General features: G+C 40.4%; 1 protein-coding gene across 1 annotated transcript; it reads right to left on the reverse strand.

The window, feature by feature from the left end:
• Nucleotides 1-1024: 1024 nt before the first annotated feature.
• On the reverse strand, nucleotides 1025-15689 carry LOC134877207 (serine-aspartate repeat-containing protein I-like). The gene is made up of 16 exons (XM_063902628.1): nucleotides 15396-15689; nucleotides 10220-10435; nucleotides 7768-7893; nucleotides 7646-7672; nucleotides 6961-6987; nucleotides 4463-6763; nucleotides 4018-4134; nucleotides 3595-3801; nucleotides 3179-3241; nucleotides 2621-2659; nucleotides 2334-2375; nucleotides 2172-2246; nucleotides 1599-1640; nucleotides 1301-1378; nucleotides 1163-1216; nucleotides 1025-1080 (listed from the first exon to the last, which is right to left on the reverse strand). Exons 1-16 carry the CDS (start codon nucleotides 15412-15414, stop codon nucleotides 1025-1027), a joined length of 3489 nt encoding a protein of 1162 aa, XP_063758698.1. The 5' UTR covers nucleotides 15415-15689.
• Nucleotides 15690-18063: the final 2374 nt, after the last annotated feature.

Below are 18063 nucleotides of genomic sequence, written 5' to 3' on the forward strand. Positions count from 1 at the left end.
CTGATGTTCAGGTGTATATCAGTATGTAGTGTCTCTACTTTAAAGAGTCCTCTCCTGCTGATGTTCAGGTGTATATCAGTATGTAGAGTCTCTACTTTAAAGAGTCCTCTCCTGCTGATGTTCAGGTGTATATCAGTATGTAGTCTCTACTTTAAAGAGTCCTCTCCTGCTGATGTTCAGGTGTATATCAGTATGTAGTCTCTACTTTAAAGAGTCCTCTCCTGCTGATGTTCAGGTGTATATCAGTATGTAGAGTCTCTACTTTAAAGAGTCCTCTCCTGCTGATGTTCAGGTGTATATCAGTATGTAGTGTCTCTACTTTAAAGAGTCCTCTCCTGCTGATGTTCAGGTGTATATCAGTATGTAGTGTCTCTACTTTAAAGAGTCCTCTCCTGCTGATGTTCAGGTGTATATCAGTATGTAGTCTCTACTTTAAAGAGTCCTCTCCTGCTGATGTTCAGGTGTATATCAGTATGTAGAGTCTCTACTTTAAAGAGTCCTCTCCTGCTGATGTTCAGGTGTATATCAGTATGTAGTGTCTCTACTTTAAAGAGTCCTCTCCTGCTGATGTTCAGGTGTATATCAGTATGTAGAGTCTCTACTTTAAAGAGTCCTCTCCTCCTGATGTTCAGGTGTACATCAGTATGCAGTGTCTCTTTATGTTTCTCATACTGCCTGTGCTGCAGCTCCTCTTTTCACCCTCTGTCTGAAACCAGAGCCCAGTCTGCTCTGATTGGTTAGCTGGCCGGCTCTGTTGTGATTGGTCAACCGCTTAGATATGTCCCGCCCCCTTAACCTATCACGTACAATGTGTTGGAGTGCTTACCAATCGAAGTGTGAGTGTTACATTGTGATGTCACTATGTTCCAGTAGTTTTAAAAATGTAGATGAGAAAATAAACACAGAAAGGAATCTTATAAAATGTTTACACAAAAGATCACAGATGTACAAAATAGTAAACAACTTGTTTACGATGATTCCCTTTCTACATTTTGTGTTTCTGATGTATTTATCATATTAAAGTCTAAGTACCTGGTATGGTGGGAGGAGGGTACGGGTTGTCTGAGACCACGTGATGAACTGGAAGATAAATGTGTTTTTTAAGCAGGTTGTTTATAAATGATGAGATTTATTCCCCTAAATAATATTAAGAGTTACTTACCGTACCAGCCGGGAGGGGACGGGCAGTAAACAGGAGCAGGTCTGCAGGGCCCGACTGCAACAGACCAACAAATGTGTATTTATCCAGGGTTATTCACGTGTTTACAGGAAAACCTTGATGGAAATGATAGTGATATACCTTCTTGTCCAGCGTCCATGACCTTTTCCTGTTTCTTGGTCTCTGGCTCTGTCTCTGCTTCTGTCTCTGCTTCTGTCTCTGTCGGAAAAACTGATTAAAAGAAGTGTCCAAACTCCATGTCTTCATCTGAATTGAGGGTTTAATGTCTTTACAGATTTCTTCCATGATGGGCCATAAATAATAAACATTCACTTGACAACAGAAGTCTTTTCAGGGTTCATATTTACAGCAACATCTGTCTTTTTGCACCGAATGAGTGTTAATGCGACTTATTATTGCAGAGGATTCTTCCACTTACCTTTTTTGGGAGTCTTGGCGGCAGACCTTGCTGCTCTCTTGGCTTTATATTGCAAAAGGAAAGAAAAAAACATCCCATTAATTAAAGTTGAGACAACATTTTGACAGATATTGTGCAAAAAAAGCAAAGTTGTAAAGGTTAATACTCTAATGTTTTACAACCAGCTTGTTTAAAGTGATACGTGATATTTTTCGTGTGAAGTTTATTTTAAACCAGAGTTACGGTGATGCAGCGTCACAGACGGTTAGCTTAGCATAGCATACAGTATACAACAATAACAACAACAACAACAACAACAACAATATCACATTCCTTTAAGTTCTGTCAGTTCTGCACAACCCTCCAAACATTTTGCACATTTGTACACAAAGCTACCTCTTGGAATATCTGCACAGCTTTCCGTTTCTTATCATATTATACTGCACGTAGTTTTTGGAATATCTACATTATGTCAATATTTCTGTTTCGGTTCCTGATTTAAAACAGCAAACAGAGGGAAACGGATAGCTTTGAGTCCGAACTGGCGTATATTTACTGCTCAGTGATCAACAAGTCTGTGGTAAACGAGATCACCTCTGAGAAGAGCAGGGAGTTTCGATACCCGTCTGGCCGAGGCTCTGGGCTCGAGGAACGCCACTCTGGGTAGACCTGGATAAAACACATGCACATGTTTTAATCCACAATCATTCAAGACCAAGGTGGTTGAGAGACGCTGTGTTTCAGTGTGAGTGTTACCTTGTCTCAATGGCTTTTCACCCGTCTTCAAAGCGTCGCGCTCTTAAAATAAGAAGTGAAACAGGAACAAATATTAAAAATAGGAAACTTTATTTGGCTTTTCTCCTTTAAGCACAATCAGTTAGAACACGCTCTGTTATAGCCATACTTATGGATATTTGAAGCACATTTTAAAGGCTTGGACGCTCAACTCGGCCTCAAATTTAGCATTTCCTCAAGCCTCTTTTATTGCTTGAGTTCTATTTGCACTTTGTGGTTTTAGGGAGAAAAGACACATGTTTCCGTACCTTTTCTGCTTCTCAAAGCCCGAACTCTCTTTGGCGCATCTGAGAAAAATAAATAGGAGATTACAAGATGACAGATATCATAAATAATGAACAATTATAGACATGCAAACACAAAAGCAACAGTACATTACATACTGGTGCTGCAGTAAAGTTATATTCACTTTAAATGTTATACTTTTTATGGAATAGGAAACTGAATTTGAGTTCACAAACTCACACAAATCCTCTTAAGAGTCGACAGTTTCCCACCTTTGTGTATTTAAATGCAGGTTTTTCATATAAATAATAATAAGGCTTTATTTATACAGCACTTTTCATAGTAAGGGCACAAATGCAGGATAACAACATAACATAGTGTAGAGACACAAGGAGATAAAAAGTATGACAATAAAACAGATAATGATTCCTCCCAAATGAATCGATTCAATAAAATATATGTATACACAATCAAATAATAACAATGTAAACTGAATGATAATTATAATACAGGATAAACTATTAAAAGCTAATAGAACTGATAAAACAGACACAGACAGTAAATGCAGAAGCATCTCAAACCTTTTTTCTCCACAGTCTTGGTGTCAGGCTCTTTGGCTTTCCCAGAGTGCATACAGGGACACACTGAAACATAAAGCAGGTACATGTGATTTAGGAGCTGTCAGTGTGCTCATTTCATTTAATCACAAACCGTTATTAATACGTATGAGATGTAATGGAGACATGTGAAATTAAACACCCCAATAATCTATCTTGAGAGGAAGTATTTAAGATACATTGGAGAGTGCATGTATAAATAGAGCACCTAAAACAAATCCAACACTTCCTATAAATGGTCCCAGAAAGGATATTTCCACAGTCAAAACATTGGTTTAAAAATAACTAGCATATGAAGAACAAATGTATATGAAAAGGGAAAATAATGGCAGAACTTAAAAGCATTTCAGAGAATAACTATTATCGTCCCTCCCTCTGACCTGTGGCTTCAGCTGCCTGCTCCTCAGCTTCAGCGACGGGCTTGATCACATCCACCGACGCCTTCTCCTCCTCATCGTCGTCTTCATCGTACTCTTCCTCTTTCTTATCTTCAGGCTCGTCCACAGATTTCTTCAGTTCAGGTGTCGGCTCTTCGTCCTCCCCTTCCTCCTCATCATCGTCATCCAGAGCAGCAGGTTGAGAGAGGACTGAGGGGAGCAGATTTTATTTAAACTGTGTGTGTGTGTGTGTGTGTGTGTGTGTGTGTGTGTGTGTGTGTGTGTGTGTGTGTGTGTGTGTGTGTGTGTGTGTGTGTGTGTGTGTGTGTGTGTGTGTGTGTGTGTGTGTGTGTGTGTGTGTGTGTGTGTGTGTGTGTGTGTGTGTGTGTGTGTGTGTGTGTGTGTGTGTGTGTGTGTCCCACCCACCAATGCGTTCTGCCTCATCCTCCTCTGAGTCGTCTTCCTCTGAAGCCGGAGTGATGTCCTCCTCTTCCTCGCTCTTCACTGCCTCCTCCTGGACGGTAAGTGCAGCTGCAGAGGAAGCTGGAAGTACAAAGTGCAGTATAAGTACACAGACGGTGTACAAATATGAGCTTTTATATGTATTGTCATATAGTGACAACATGTCGGTGTAGGATCGTTGCATGGATGAAGAGATTCAAACAAACACAGGAGTCATTTTTATATATCACATAACACATCTTCAGGTTCATGACGGACGCAATTAATTTACATCATTTATTTTTCTCCATTTTTAAATTTGAGATATTTTTTTCTAATATTTTATGAATTATTTTATTATTTATTCATATTTATTTATTTGACAGAAAGCGCAGTATAAATAAAAGTCATTCATAATTCTGCGAAATACCTGCTAGCAAGAGGTCAACATCATCTTCCTTATCTTCATCATCATCATCATCATCATCATCGTCTTCATCATCTTCAGTAGCCCAAGACCCTGATGTGGCTTCATCATCTTCATCACCATCGCTGTCTTTTTCAGCGTCAACAATTGTTTCTATTTCTCCCTCTTGATCCAAAGTGAACTCAAACGAGTCGATAACTTCATCATCATCATCATCATCATCATCTTCATCATCGTCGGTCGTCTCAAAGGAGATGTCCTCACTGAGGATGGTCTCTTCGTCCGTTGAAAGGGCGAAGTCGTCATCATCCTCTTCATCGCCTAAGACTCCGCTGTCTGTGCTCTCCATCGGAGGCAGGTCCTCCTCTTCCTCTTTATCCTCCTCTTCGTCAGGGAGGTCTTCATCAATGACATCATCAGGTATGTCAAGGTCAATTTGGAATTCTTTGTCTAGGTCAAAGTCGAGATCTTCGTCCTTGAGATCAACGTCTTCATCATCGTCTTCGTCATCTGCAAAGAGGTCGGAGGAGGCGACGGAGACGTCTTCGTCCAATTGGTCCTCATCATCTTCATCATCTTCATCATCAGTGTCTTCAGCAAGTTTGACGTCTTCTTCATCATCGTCATCCTCGAGCACGGGAGGAAGATCTTCCTCTCCAGGGAGTTTAAGATCATCATCATCATCGTCGTCTTCCTCACTGGCAGCAGCAATAGGAGGAAGCTCCAGGTCTTCGTCACTGTCTTCTACGATGAAGTCGTCACTGTCGGACGTCACGACACCCTCCGCTAATCTGTCATCTTCATCATCCTCTTCATCGCTGGAGAGTAGGGCAGACTCGCTGACGTCTGAGGAGTCCACGAATGCATCATCGTCTGTGTCCTCTTCGTCAGGCAGAGCCACGTCTTCGTCGCTGTCCTCTTCTTGTTTGTCTTTGTCGTCGTCTTCATCAAGCAGGACGACATCTTCATCACTGTCGCCGACGGCAACAGGTGCGTCAGTCTCAGACTCAGGAGACACCGCCGACTCTTCATCCTCAGAAGTGGAGATGGGTTCTGGAGAAACTTCATCATCATCATCGTCAGCGGCTGCAGGTTCAGACTCTTCTTCGGCATCTTCATCAGCAGCATCTGCCTTCTCCTCTTCCTCATCATCACCATCACCTTTGTCAGCCTCTTCCTCTGCTGCTGCCTCTTTCACGTCATCATCATCATCTTCATCGATCTCAGCTGCAGATGCTTCAGATTCCGACTCGTCTTCATCCTCATCTTGCTCCACCTCAGCAGCAACCTCCACCTCCTCTTCTTCCTCTTCTGCCTTCACTTCATCCTCATCATCATCATCAGCTGCTTCAACTGCCTCCTCTTCCTCCTCATCTTCAGCTCCTGCTGCAGCTTCCTTCTCTCCATCCTCCTCTTTGTCCAGAACTTCTGCCGCTTCTGTTTCTTCATCCTCTTCTTTCTCCTCCTCCCCAACCGCAGCTGCCGCTTCTTCCTGTTCCTCCTCGTCTTCCTCTTCTTCGTCCACAGCTTCTGCTGCTTCCTTATCTTCATCATCTCCTTCCTCCTCTTCCTCAGCAGCTTCTGCTCCTTCCTCCTCTTTTTCCTCCTCCTCTTCCTCATCCTCAGCAGCATCTGCTCCTTTCTCTTCTTCTTCCTCCTCCTCTTCCTCATCCTCAGCAGCTTCTGCTCCTTCATCCTCTTCTTCCTCCTCCTCTTCCTCATCCTCAGCAGCTTCTGCTCCTTCATCCTCTTCTTCCTCCTCCTCTTCCTCATCCTCAGCAGCTTCTGCTCTTTCTTCTTCTTCCTCCTCCTCCTCTTCCTCATCCGCAGCAGCTTCTGCTCCTTCCTCCTCTTCTTCTTCCTCCTCTTCCTCACCCTCAGCAGCTTCTGCTCCTTCCTCCTCTTCTTCTTCTTCCTCCTCCTCATCGTCCACAGCTTCGGCATCCTCCTCTTCTTCCTCCTCCTCCTCCTCCTCTTCCTCCCCCTCCACTCCTTCCTCCTCCTCCACCTCATCCTCATAGTATTTTTCATATTCCTCATCATACTCCTCCTCCTCATCATCATCATAGTAGTCGTCATCGTCCTCATACTCCTCATCCTCCTCTACTCCTTCCTCCTCCTCTTCCGCAGCATCAGCCTCCAATTCCTCCGCAGCAGCAGCAGCAGCAGCAGCCTCCACTTCCTCCGCAGCAGCAGCAGCCTCCACTTCCTCCTCCACTCCTTCTTCCTCCTGTTCCAGGTCTTCATCTTCATCCTCCACGACCTCTATCACTGGTTGGTTGGCCTGTGCTTTCATCCCTATAACTAAAACCAACATATTTCAGTTATTCTACAAAAACACTTTTCTTAACGGCCTTTTCTTAATTGCAAACATCAATTAAGGAAATGAATTAAGCTGCTGCAGCTGCTCACAGAACACCTTACCTCTGGTGAAGCAGTAAATACATTTCAATCAAATAAAAAATGTACCTCTTCTGTAAACAACAAATCCAGGTGCTCACCTTTACTTCGGGATGGTAGAAACTCTCCTAAAACCACGAAGAGAAATCGAATTCAGCAACGAAACGTAACAAAACTACAGACTAAACTGGATCAGGTGTGTTAGTCTCTGGTTTTTAAATCACATGAAACACACGTCAGCTTTAGTAGCAGTTGAATCGCTCAGTGGAAGCAGTTATTAGGTGGAGAAACAGCCCAGCTTCTTAGGGTTAATGATAAGCAACACACTTTGATTATTATTATTAAGAGGGATAGGATTGATTAAATCCACTTGGGTCATGGAAATAAAATAATCATAAAATACCTTTTGTTTTCTTAATCTTCACCTCCACTGCCTCCTCCTCCTCCTCCTCCTCCAACCACCTTGAATCTTTGAGATTATTCATACATAAATGAGATTGAAACTCCGTAATTACAATCCCTCAGCAACACATTTATGTATTTCTAGGTCTATGAAGGAGGAAAATTCCTCAAAACGCATCATTTCGTATCATCAAAATCCATTGCTTTCAGTCAAGCGAGCACACATTGCAGTGCATGTACAGTTCAAGGATTTTGTGAGATGTTTTTCTATGATCATGCGTTCTCTAAGAGTACAATATAAAGACGAGTACATGCATATACAGCAGCTAGCGAGCCTGCAGCAGAGCAACGATTGCAACATCAAAAATGTGCATCAAAACAAACCTTTTTTCCTCACTGCGTAAAGATTTCCTATTAAAGAAGAGGAGAAACTTTGTGAAAAACACCTTAAAGTTTAGGTTTCTGCAGCTTTACTCTTTGTTTCCCCTTGTGTTTAGTGACTGTACCTTCTTCTTCTTCAGGAGCGACCAGGTTGGCTGCAAACTTCAGGATCCCGCTGATTATATTCGTCGATTCCTCCACGGCGTCGTTCACCGCCTTTATTGGGTCGGAGCCGATCTTACTGAGGCCTCCTGGTGGAGCACAGACACAATCATTCATCCAGGTTTGATTTAGAGTGGATTTACTGGCTGTTTCTGAACCAAATCGTCCAATTTTAAAGAGTTTCTGAAGTCTTGCTCAGACATTTTCTCAAGGCAAGAACGGAAACTCTAGAGCGAAGGGTTAAACTGTGGTGGGGCTGCAGGATTGTATGACCTGCATCACCCACCTACCAGTTTAACCTCAGCAAACAGCCTTTTGCGTCACAAACTGCTGTGCAAAAAGCATTTAAAGAACATTCACATTGACTCTCTTTCATGAAGGTGTTCCTCATGCTGTAATCTGCTGTTTAACAAATTCAAATGTGGATTTTTCTTTTCAAATTCAAGCTTTAAGAGTCAACACATTACTAGACAGCTGGAATTGGTCTTATAATTAAACAGATTAGGATGCTACAAGTGCTTAAATACAACGTGCATTTAACTGAAAACATATTTTATCATTTCCAAGATGGATTGATGAAAGAAGGCCGCTGGTCGTTTTGAATTTATGGCGCTTAAGTCTGAAAAATTGGAGAAGGATTAAGAACAAATATTGACATCTCCTTATTAAGACCAATTGAATGCATATGATCTTAGTGGTCAATTCATTGTTCATTAAGGAACTTGAACTTCACTTACAAGGAATAATGTTGCATATTTCTGAGCCTTTAAAGCAACACGATTTACAGAAAAACCAACAGGCATATAGACATTAAAAAAAAAGGGAATAAAAATGCGTTTAAACCACAGAGATTTCAGATGAGGTTGATCTTTTTTCAGGACTGCTTTAATAAATCAAACTCACCTGAAGGGAATACTCCACAGAAAAACATGCTAAAGAAAAACATAACCAACAGAAATACTTCTTCAGCCGAAGCTAAAGAAGTATCAGACAGAGATGCAGATAAAAAGCAGCTTGTTTTGAGGTCTGTCTAACATTGATAGCTTATATTAGCAGTCAATGTTAGAAAGTTAGATAGTTAGTAAAAAAGCTTCTGGTCTGAGGGGTTAGTAGCAGATAAGTTGCCTTGCCTCTACGGCCTGAATCCTTTAAAACCTTCCTGACGACAGGAGGTGGGCGACCTGCAATAAGCAAAGACATTTAGCAGAGTGGAGAGGGAAAGATAAGAGAAGGGAGGAAGGAGTTTTTGTGATGGCGTGATGAGGCTAAAGATGAAGTTTAATGAATCCTACGTCAGAAAGAAGTCGATATTTCTATAAATATCACTTGATTGTGCGTCTTTGTTCTTCTATGGTTTGTTTACGACGTTATTCCAGTTTCTTGCATGAGTTGTTATGGTTTTAAGTGATTACAACGTATAAATATTTCTAAAAAAGAATGAGTTTTAACTAAGAGGTTGATGTTAGGGTTAGAAAATTCAGTTGAACACAAACGGGAAATGAATCGATCAAGTTTTGGAACCTTTGTTTGATTTTAATGTGGTGAGGAGGAGAAGTGGAACCAATGCTTGCTACTTAGTACAGAAATGCATGAAAATTAGTGCATTTTATACCAGGGTAGTATATGAAAAACAAGTGAAGAATAAGTGAAGAATCATACTTAAATGAGGGAAAGAGAAAAGGTACAAGAAGTACAAAACAATATACAGAATAAAGTCATCATTTCAGCTTCAGAGGTGCAAAATAGGTCTTAAGATCACTAAAAACATCATGTATATAATGCATTGCAACCCTTGTTTACATTGCTTACACATCAGTACAAGTGCAAGACCACATAACATTTTGCTTACAAGAGGTTCATCCAAACCCTTAAAGAAAGAAGGGATCATTTGTAAAACGCCTGAACGGAAAGCATAAGGTGTCACTTGAAGAGCTGACTGCTATGTGTATCTGTATTTATATTTGTCAATTTCCATTGCTTTATCGTCTCCATGCACTTCTAAACTAAACCTACATCCTTGGAAACTTGTAAACCCTTAATGACCAAACTTAAGTTGCGTCCAAAGCCCTTAAAACTTGGTCCTTCACTCTGAATAAATTCCAACTGGTCACAGAAAACAGATTCACTTATCTGTACTCAAATGCTGACCTATAGCTCTATACATTTGCACCATAGCCTGGATGCAAAGCTTGACACTAGTATGAAGTAGTTTCTTGCACCAAAACTCCTCAAAATCTGATTTAAATAACTGGTTTTGTTTTAATTCGAGTCAACCTGGAGGCCTGTTTGAGCCAGAGCTGGTCCAAAAACAGAGCCAAATGTGCCAAAAATGAACCACAAGCTGCCTGACCTCACTGTGTCAGTCAAAGCTGGTTTATACCTTCCACATGCCTATATCTCTCCGTGCACACTTACCTGAGACCGTCTTGTAGTCCGCCAGATCAAACATGATGACAAACACACAAGTCCATGTTATGATCAGAGCCAGGACCAGGATCCAGGCTAGCGGGGAGCTGAAGGTGGAGTGGAGGTCTTCCGTGAAAGATTTCTTGGGTTTTAGGGCAGGCGGCGGCCCGGCGTCCACCATCTTACTGTCGATGACCATCGTGGTGGTGGTGGTGGACGACCGCGCTGAGGAGCAGAGGAACTGTGGTCAGAGCAGGAAGTGTATTTAACTCTAACTCCTTAATAATCTACATGACTAACACACCAATCTTAATACGTTTCCAAAAGATCAAACATTGCCAGCTGCCCTGGGAAAGTCATGTGTAGAAAGCAGTGTAGTGTTACGTAAAATAAAGATAATGACAAAGTGAAAGCTAACCAGACTCTTGTATTATATCACGTTATGAAATAATATTAAAGAGGTTTTGGAATTGGTAAGACCGCAAAAAAGAGCTGAAATATGTATTTTATTGGCAGTTAATTTCTGTTACTGGCAGTGACGTTTTGTTTAATCCAAACTGTGACCAACACATATATCTGTATCTACTCTTTAAACACCCCTCTTTCAGTATTATATGTGGGCATTATTTTATCACAGCTGTTTTATGATTCTTTATTCAGTGTTTCCGTTAACAAGTTTACTGCTAACTAAGCTAGCTGCTAAATCAACCTGTTAGCTTTCCTAGCTAGCTAGCGTTAGCTTAGGCTCTTTAGCATTCAGGCTACTTAGACTGTTGTGGACTCCATTGTATGCTCCCTGTAATAAGTGCACTGTTGTTGTACACTGTCCAGACTATTATTTTGGGCTTTTTGCGACTAAATGTCGGTCGTTACTCTCTATTAAAACCTCGGACACCAACTCTAAATGTATGAAAAGCTCTAATTATTGCAGATTAAAGTTATGTATTTGAAGTTGGACTACCAATTGTGTGACTTATTGTTATTATTATTAGTAATATTAATAATAATAATATTTTATATTATTATTATTATAATAATAATATAATTGTTATTATTATAATATTAATAATTATATAATTATATTATTATTAATAATAACTATACTAATGTTATTATTATTAATAATTATATTGTTATTAATAGTAATAACTATAATATTATTAATACTAATAATAATAACATTATTATATTATTATTAGTATTGTGGTGTTATTATTACTCTTATTAATAATAATAATAATAATATATTTATATCATTATATTATTATGATGATATTATTATATTTTATTATTATTATGATGTTATTATAAATAAAGTTTATTATGCAGATAAATTAGCTCACGTAGATTTCTCATCGCATTAGCACTTCTAAGTACCCCCTCATTGATTTGTATAAACCCATACCCGTTAAATCAAAATGACACATTTGTCCTCTTGCCTGTAGCGCAATTTCCTCAAACCAGAACAATATAGATGGAGAAATAGTACCACAACCTTAGGAATCACTCAAATAAAATGAACCTTTGTAGGACGTGTGTCAAGTACCATTTATGATCACTAGGTGTCTGAGATGTTTCGGCAACACTCTCCCAGTACCTTGTACAGTTTTGTTATTAAAACTACATTATTATACAGTAAGCCGTGCAACCAGGCATGTGTTCACCTTCTCTAAAATAAGAATAACACAGACTGTGTGTGTGTGTGTGTGTGTGTGTGTGTGTGTGTGTGTGTGTGTGTGTGTGTGTGTGTGTGTGTGTGTGTGTGTGTGAAGCTCAGGCCACCTGTTGACTTCCTTCAGCTGGCTGTTGGCAGCTACAGAGGGCTACTCCATTACTGCTGACTCAAAGAGCTTTGCAGCACTCTCAACATACACGCACACACACACCTCTGTCTAACACCGTTGCTCTGACTCCCTCAGGTCGCTTCAAAATATGAATGGCGGCATAAGAAAGCTCCCAGTGGCTCCTGCAGGATGATGGTCATGGCTTTGACGGCCTCTACTGGTTAGGTTAGTGTTGAGCTGTGCTTTATATCAAGGAGGGAGTTGGAAAGAATACCAAACATCCGACTCAAAGGCATAGGAAAGAATAAATAAATGGCTTATAAGAAGTATAAATAAGTCTATTCTAACACTAGACAAAAGTGTGTGACTTGAACTGATTGAAAGCTTCCTGATACAATGGTATTCACAGAGGTTACAGTGGGAGCTGGCCAGTACAACCACAGTCTAATGATGTCAATTTTCACTGGGACACTGCAGTAAACAGGTAATATCTCACATATGACATTTCAGTCTTTGTTGGTAAATAAAAATGGGATTTGTTTCCTCTTCCAGGTCTTCATGGATCAACGTTTCCACATACTGTTGACCTTTACAGTATCTGAATCTTCATGCTTGTTTAATTCACAAAACCCGTCTCCAAACCAGTCATATTTGCCAAAGAATAATGACTGGTTAGGATACTGCACAAACCAGTACGACCTAAATTACATGGTTTAGTTATTCCTCTGACTCTTGACCATCGAGCCAAACAAATCCACTCCAGATGTGTTGGTTGGCATGAAACGTCCTCCTTTTCCTGTTGGTCTGGTAAGCTATAGTGAGCCCATTATAACCAGTACATAATGCGTATATTTCCACTTCCCCCTCCTTCGCTTTCCTGCCTCTCTTGACCACTTTTTTGCACCCAGCTCTAAATGGTTTGACCAGCCATCCGTGTACGATTCCTCCTTTTATGGCCGACCTGTGTGGAGGACCTTTCTGTTGTGACTCTCACTGGGTATCCATGACAGCCTGTTCAGTCAGAATACAGCGAGTTGTAGTCATACTTTATCCTAAATAAGAGCATATATCTTTAGGATGTCGCTGTTTGAGCATGATGCTAAGAACTACCATGAACGTTGTGCATCTGCTGAACACAAAGACCATTTAAAATGCAATAAAAAGTATAAAGAAGATGCACTACAGGAATGGCTTGCATTATAATCCTGCAATACAGAAAACAAGCCACTAATCAAAATCCTGTTTCTCCGATTGTTTGTATTTTTGTCACAAACGTACATTTTTTTCACAGGATTTTTCCACACTTTTACACTTGATCTCCTCTCTTCCTCACAGACGTCAACTCTCTTCACCAAGTATGGACAGTTTCCACAGCGAAAGCCTTTTAAACACTCCTGACTGACCTGTCATAACTCCATTAATAACCTTTGAAACGCACTTGCTGCCAAAAACTACAAGAGAAACTAAATATTGAATACGCTTTGACATGAATACTCTTTCAAATGGAAATGCAAGCAGAAGATCCGCCCATGTATTGTTTTCACAGCAAAACTAGCTAGAAGTTTTAGTAATGAAACATGTTACGGTTCAGGAATGTATTTATAACAGTTCATTGTTCATGAGATAACACATTAGTGATTATTTTGCAATCTCAAAATATCCGGTTTAATTATTTTGTTTCCTCAAAAGACCAAATTGTTCTCATTTCTATATTTTTTATGCACAATATTCTGAGATCCAACAATAATGTTATCTCTAACATGATAATGGGCTTCCATACTTTTACAGTCTGTCCAAGTCAGTCCTCATGGCCATGTGAGAGGGACGAGATATCCTAGAGGAAGACATGAAAGATTCAGGAGAATACGGTAAGAAAGCCCCTTTACCGCCGAGATAATTATAAGTTATCATGAGAGGATTGGATACCCTGAGATAATTACATGATATCTGAACAAACTTTAACATAAACCCCTTAAGAGCGTAGTTTGGGGAGGGGACTTTTTCTGGAGCTTTTAACCAAATTTCAGGTCTCTTTCAGCGAGTTTGTATAGACTGTCATGTCATTTTAAGCTGTCATATCCACCAATGAAGACCTTACAACATGATGAAAGTATTGAAAAGTTGACTTTAATCAAATGTACTAACCCTAACCCTAACCACTTAACTGCATTAGGTCAGTTGAAAGCAATAATATAAGTTGAACCTCGTATCTTTTACTCTCGTTGTTGATTTGCTTGGCCTCAGATGGTGATGATATTGCGCGATGTTTGCTCAAAAATAAAATAACTAACTGTTGACATCGAGAACAAAGAAAACAGGGCTTTACGAAAGTGAAAGCAAATCAAAAAAAAGAAGCAAAACTCAAATAAACTGATAAACAACTGAGGTAGTCCTTTCTTTCTTTCTTCCTGTTTAAAGGATAGTATAACTAAGACATTTAAACGGTTGAAAAACTGTTCCTCCACGGCGTCTTTCCCACAGGTTAGGAATTGTAGTCCTTTATACTTTTTGGACTACATACATGACAGTAATCAAAATACAGGCTCTAACAACATGTCGTATGTCATTGCCAGTTTTTTTTTAAAGGGGGCCGTGCATCCAACGGGGTTTTACTCGTTGATTGTTCAAGTGAAAGGTAGGCCAACTAAACTGAGGTTGCAAAACGTATTAACCTACTAGGAAGTGTGCTTTTCCAACTCTTAAATGTATGTCCTCTGCAGAAAATGTCAAAAAAGTAGGCCTGTCAATCAAGTTCAGGCTGCAGAAGAAGACATTTCATTAATGGAAACACCTCTCTGTGCAGCCTGGTCTTCAACAAATGACACTCCAGTACAATTAAAACAGCATTGTCAATAAAGCTTTGAATGAATTGATGTTGTCCTGCATAGGAAGTGGATGGAGTGGGTCAAACAAACTTACTTATTACCTGTGATGTTTTACTAACCCTAACCTGCTGTCTAAAACTAACCTAAAGTTGTGGTGTTTTTGTTTTCATTTACAAAGTTACGGTTCGAATCTGCAAAGAATCTGGAAGAAACTACGTTGGATACGTTCAAGTTTTGATCTTCATTTGCTCTAAAGATTCAGCAGCTACTTTACCACCTTTGTTCTGCCTTCAGACGCCTTTTCTCTGTCTCATTTCATCAACCAAATCTGTATAATTTGACATGGTTTCATGCAGGGTTGATGCTGACTGATCCTCAGCAGCCCGGTCGAAGTCACCGAGGTCTTAAAGCCGCATTACAAATAGCCGATACATGATAGCGTCATATTTTTAGATGCTTCCAATCAGGACATTTCCCTACACACAACATCAGATCAAAACAAACAGGACATAAAGACCATGGAAACTCCGTTAAAGTAGCAAGGTGTTGGGAATACTCCATGTAGTAGTACCTTACCTTCGACTGTCTCTGTCATACTTTAGCAATTCCAACAGTAAATCCTTTGTGCAGATTAAGCTGCCATGAAAATATGTTTAATAGATCCTCGAGTCCTCGCGATATAATCCCAGTGTTTTAATTCCAATCCCGTGTGAATAAACTGGACACCCTCTCTTTTAACCTCCTTACTTAAATCTGCGTTTTCTCGTCTTGATCCAGAAGTAAAAAACCCTGTCCGAGTGATTGGTCCTGACTTCCAGCCCAGTGGAAGAGGCTGAGGAGACGGACCGAGACCGATTTAAGGTGGTCACTGTCTTTGCCCTTTGCCTGGGTGGGAATATGGTTGTAGATACAGCAGCCCCCCCCCCCAGCCTCTAACCAGGTCTGACAGAATTAGACCACGGGGAGTGACGGACGATGGTAAGGGAAAGAGTGCAGAGAGCCTTTAAGGTAACTTTATCTGATTCACACTGCTTAAAGTTCTGCTGGACCTCGATCTATAATCTCATTCTGTTCTTTTTACGTCAGAATAAAATGTGATTAGGAACCGTTGCATTCATGCCATGTTGCAGAGCCCCCGGCCTCGAGTTATTCTTAGACCTCCTCACTGCCGCTGGTATTCTGCTTCGCCTTTTTAGGCCAGAGGCGTGACCTTAACACCCCACCAGTCCTGCACCCCCCCTCCCCCTCTCTATGTTCCCCCTCCTGCAGACCTCCTCTACTCGGGGCAGAGCTGTCATCAAGTGTACAGAAGGAGGGAGTTACACTGGGGACAACTTCTTCACTCCCCCCCCAGAACTTACTTAGTATTATTCTTTGCACAAAGACAGCTGAATTGCTCTTAGAGTCTAGAATCTACCCGGCAACACACTGCATTTGGTGTGTTTAGCTTTCTAGATGCATGTGGACTTGGCATGATTACACTTCAAAACTCCCAACAGTCTCCTCTCAAGGGTGTTGCACCTTTTTAATAGATATGGAAACTTTATTTCGAGCATATGGAGATCTTGACCATTACCATTTAAATGTCCTACACCTGCACAATAATTATAAAAATCGTCCGGTAGTCGTTTCAACTTGCATGTGCAGAACATATAGCTCAAATATTTCCTTTGTTGGCGAGACTGGCTAGGATCCCAGAGCTGAGTTGGCACCAGAGTAGATGGTGGGATCAGCCAAAGATAAACTGGACCCTGTATTTCAACTTTTCTACCTTGGAATTGAGCCATGTGAGCCGTAATTGTGGGTAAAAATGTAGTCCTTACTTGTTATAACATCAAGTATCTGTGTTGTTTATGATCACTGTGCAGAAACAAGCCACACAAACACGATATAATCTCTTAAATTGATTTATTTTCTTGAAGCAAAAGCATTGTTTGGATATTTTATTGAGCACAAATCAACAGCAACCATGCAATAACATCTTGATAAGGGTTGCACCGCACGTTTCTCTACTGCACAGACATTTCAGTATGTAAACAAACCACAGCCTTGATATATTGTGCTTGATTACTTTAAGGGATCATTTTCAGTCTAAAATCATCTAAATCAACCCCTACACATATGATCGAAGAATAACAATAATAGCATCTCTCTACATGTAAGATACTGCAGATAATCAAACATGCATATTACTTTTATCCCCTATGAATCATTCACTGTGATCATACTCCACTGTGGAAGCCATGGTGTCTTTTGGGTTCTCATTTATACGCGACAGCCGTCACATTATCATCTGACAATGATCCTTGCCAGCAAAACAACGACACCAGCAACAAAAGCAACAAAGGCCACCGACCTGCCCATGGTTTCTAAAATAAAGAAAAACAAAGTAATGAGTTAGTGTTATTTTGTTTGACCTAATGGAAACAAAAACATCCCTTTTTAACGATGCCCACTGTGGAAGCAACACATCAACCATTCAAATTGATATCCAGTTCAAACCAGATGTGACTTGTCCACTAATATATATGGCTTATATACTTTGTCAAATTTAAACCACATAGAAAATGTTCATTAAATCCTTAATAGAGGCTTATAGCCGTCATACATCAGATCAGACCCCACCTTTATCCACCTTAATGGTTACAGCTGCAATCGAAATGATTCAACCCCCCCCATCACACATTAGGTTTATTGGCATTTGACTTTCCCACAAACTTTACCATCACTTTTTCTTTATTCAAAAATAAATACACTATGACTTTTTCCCTTGATATTATCAACATATAATACTATGGCTTTTTATGACATATATCACTAACATTTTTTGCGTGTAACACATGTAACGGCCTGGGAACTGGAAGGTCACCAGTTCAAGTCCCCGAAAGACCAAGTGCCACCGTGGTGTCCCTGAGCAAGACACTGGTTACCTACACTGCTCCCCGGGCGCCGTACATAATGGCAGCCCACTGCTCCTAACACTAGGATGGGTCAAATGCAGAGACCACATTTCGTTGTCCTAGTACTTGTACTCTGTGCAATGACAATAAAGTTGAATCTTTCTTTCATAACCCATTTCACAAAGGGTTGACAACACTGAAGTGCCAGGCCAATCGTTACACGGAGTTTTCAACACAGAAGTGCGTTAGCCAATTAAAATGCAGATCCTGCAGTACCGGAGTTTACTGCTCCCGCTCATCAGAAGCAAGGTTACAGTGGGGGGAGAGAACGACAGAAAGATAAG

Source organism: Eleginops maclovinus, chromosome 15, assembly GCF_036324505.1.
Source record: "Eleginops maclovinus isolate JMC-PN-2008 ecotype Puerto Natales chromosome 15, JC_Emac_rtc_rv5, whole genome shotgun sequence".
NCBI lineage: Eukaryota > Metazoa > Chordata > Actinopteri > Perciformes > Eleginopidae > Eleginops > Eleginops maclovinus.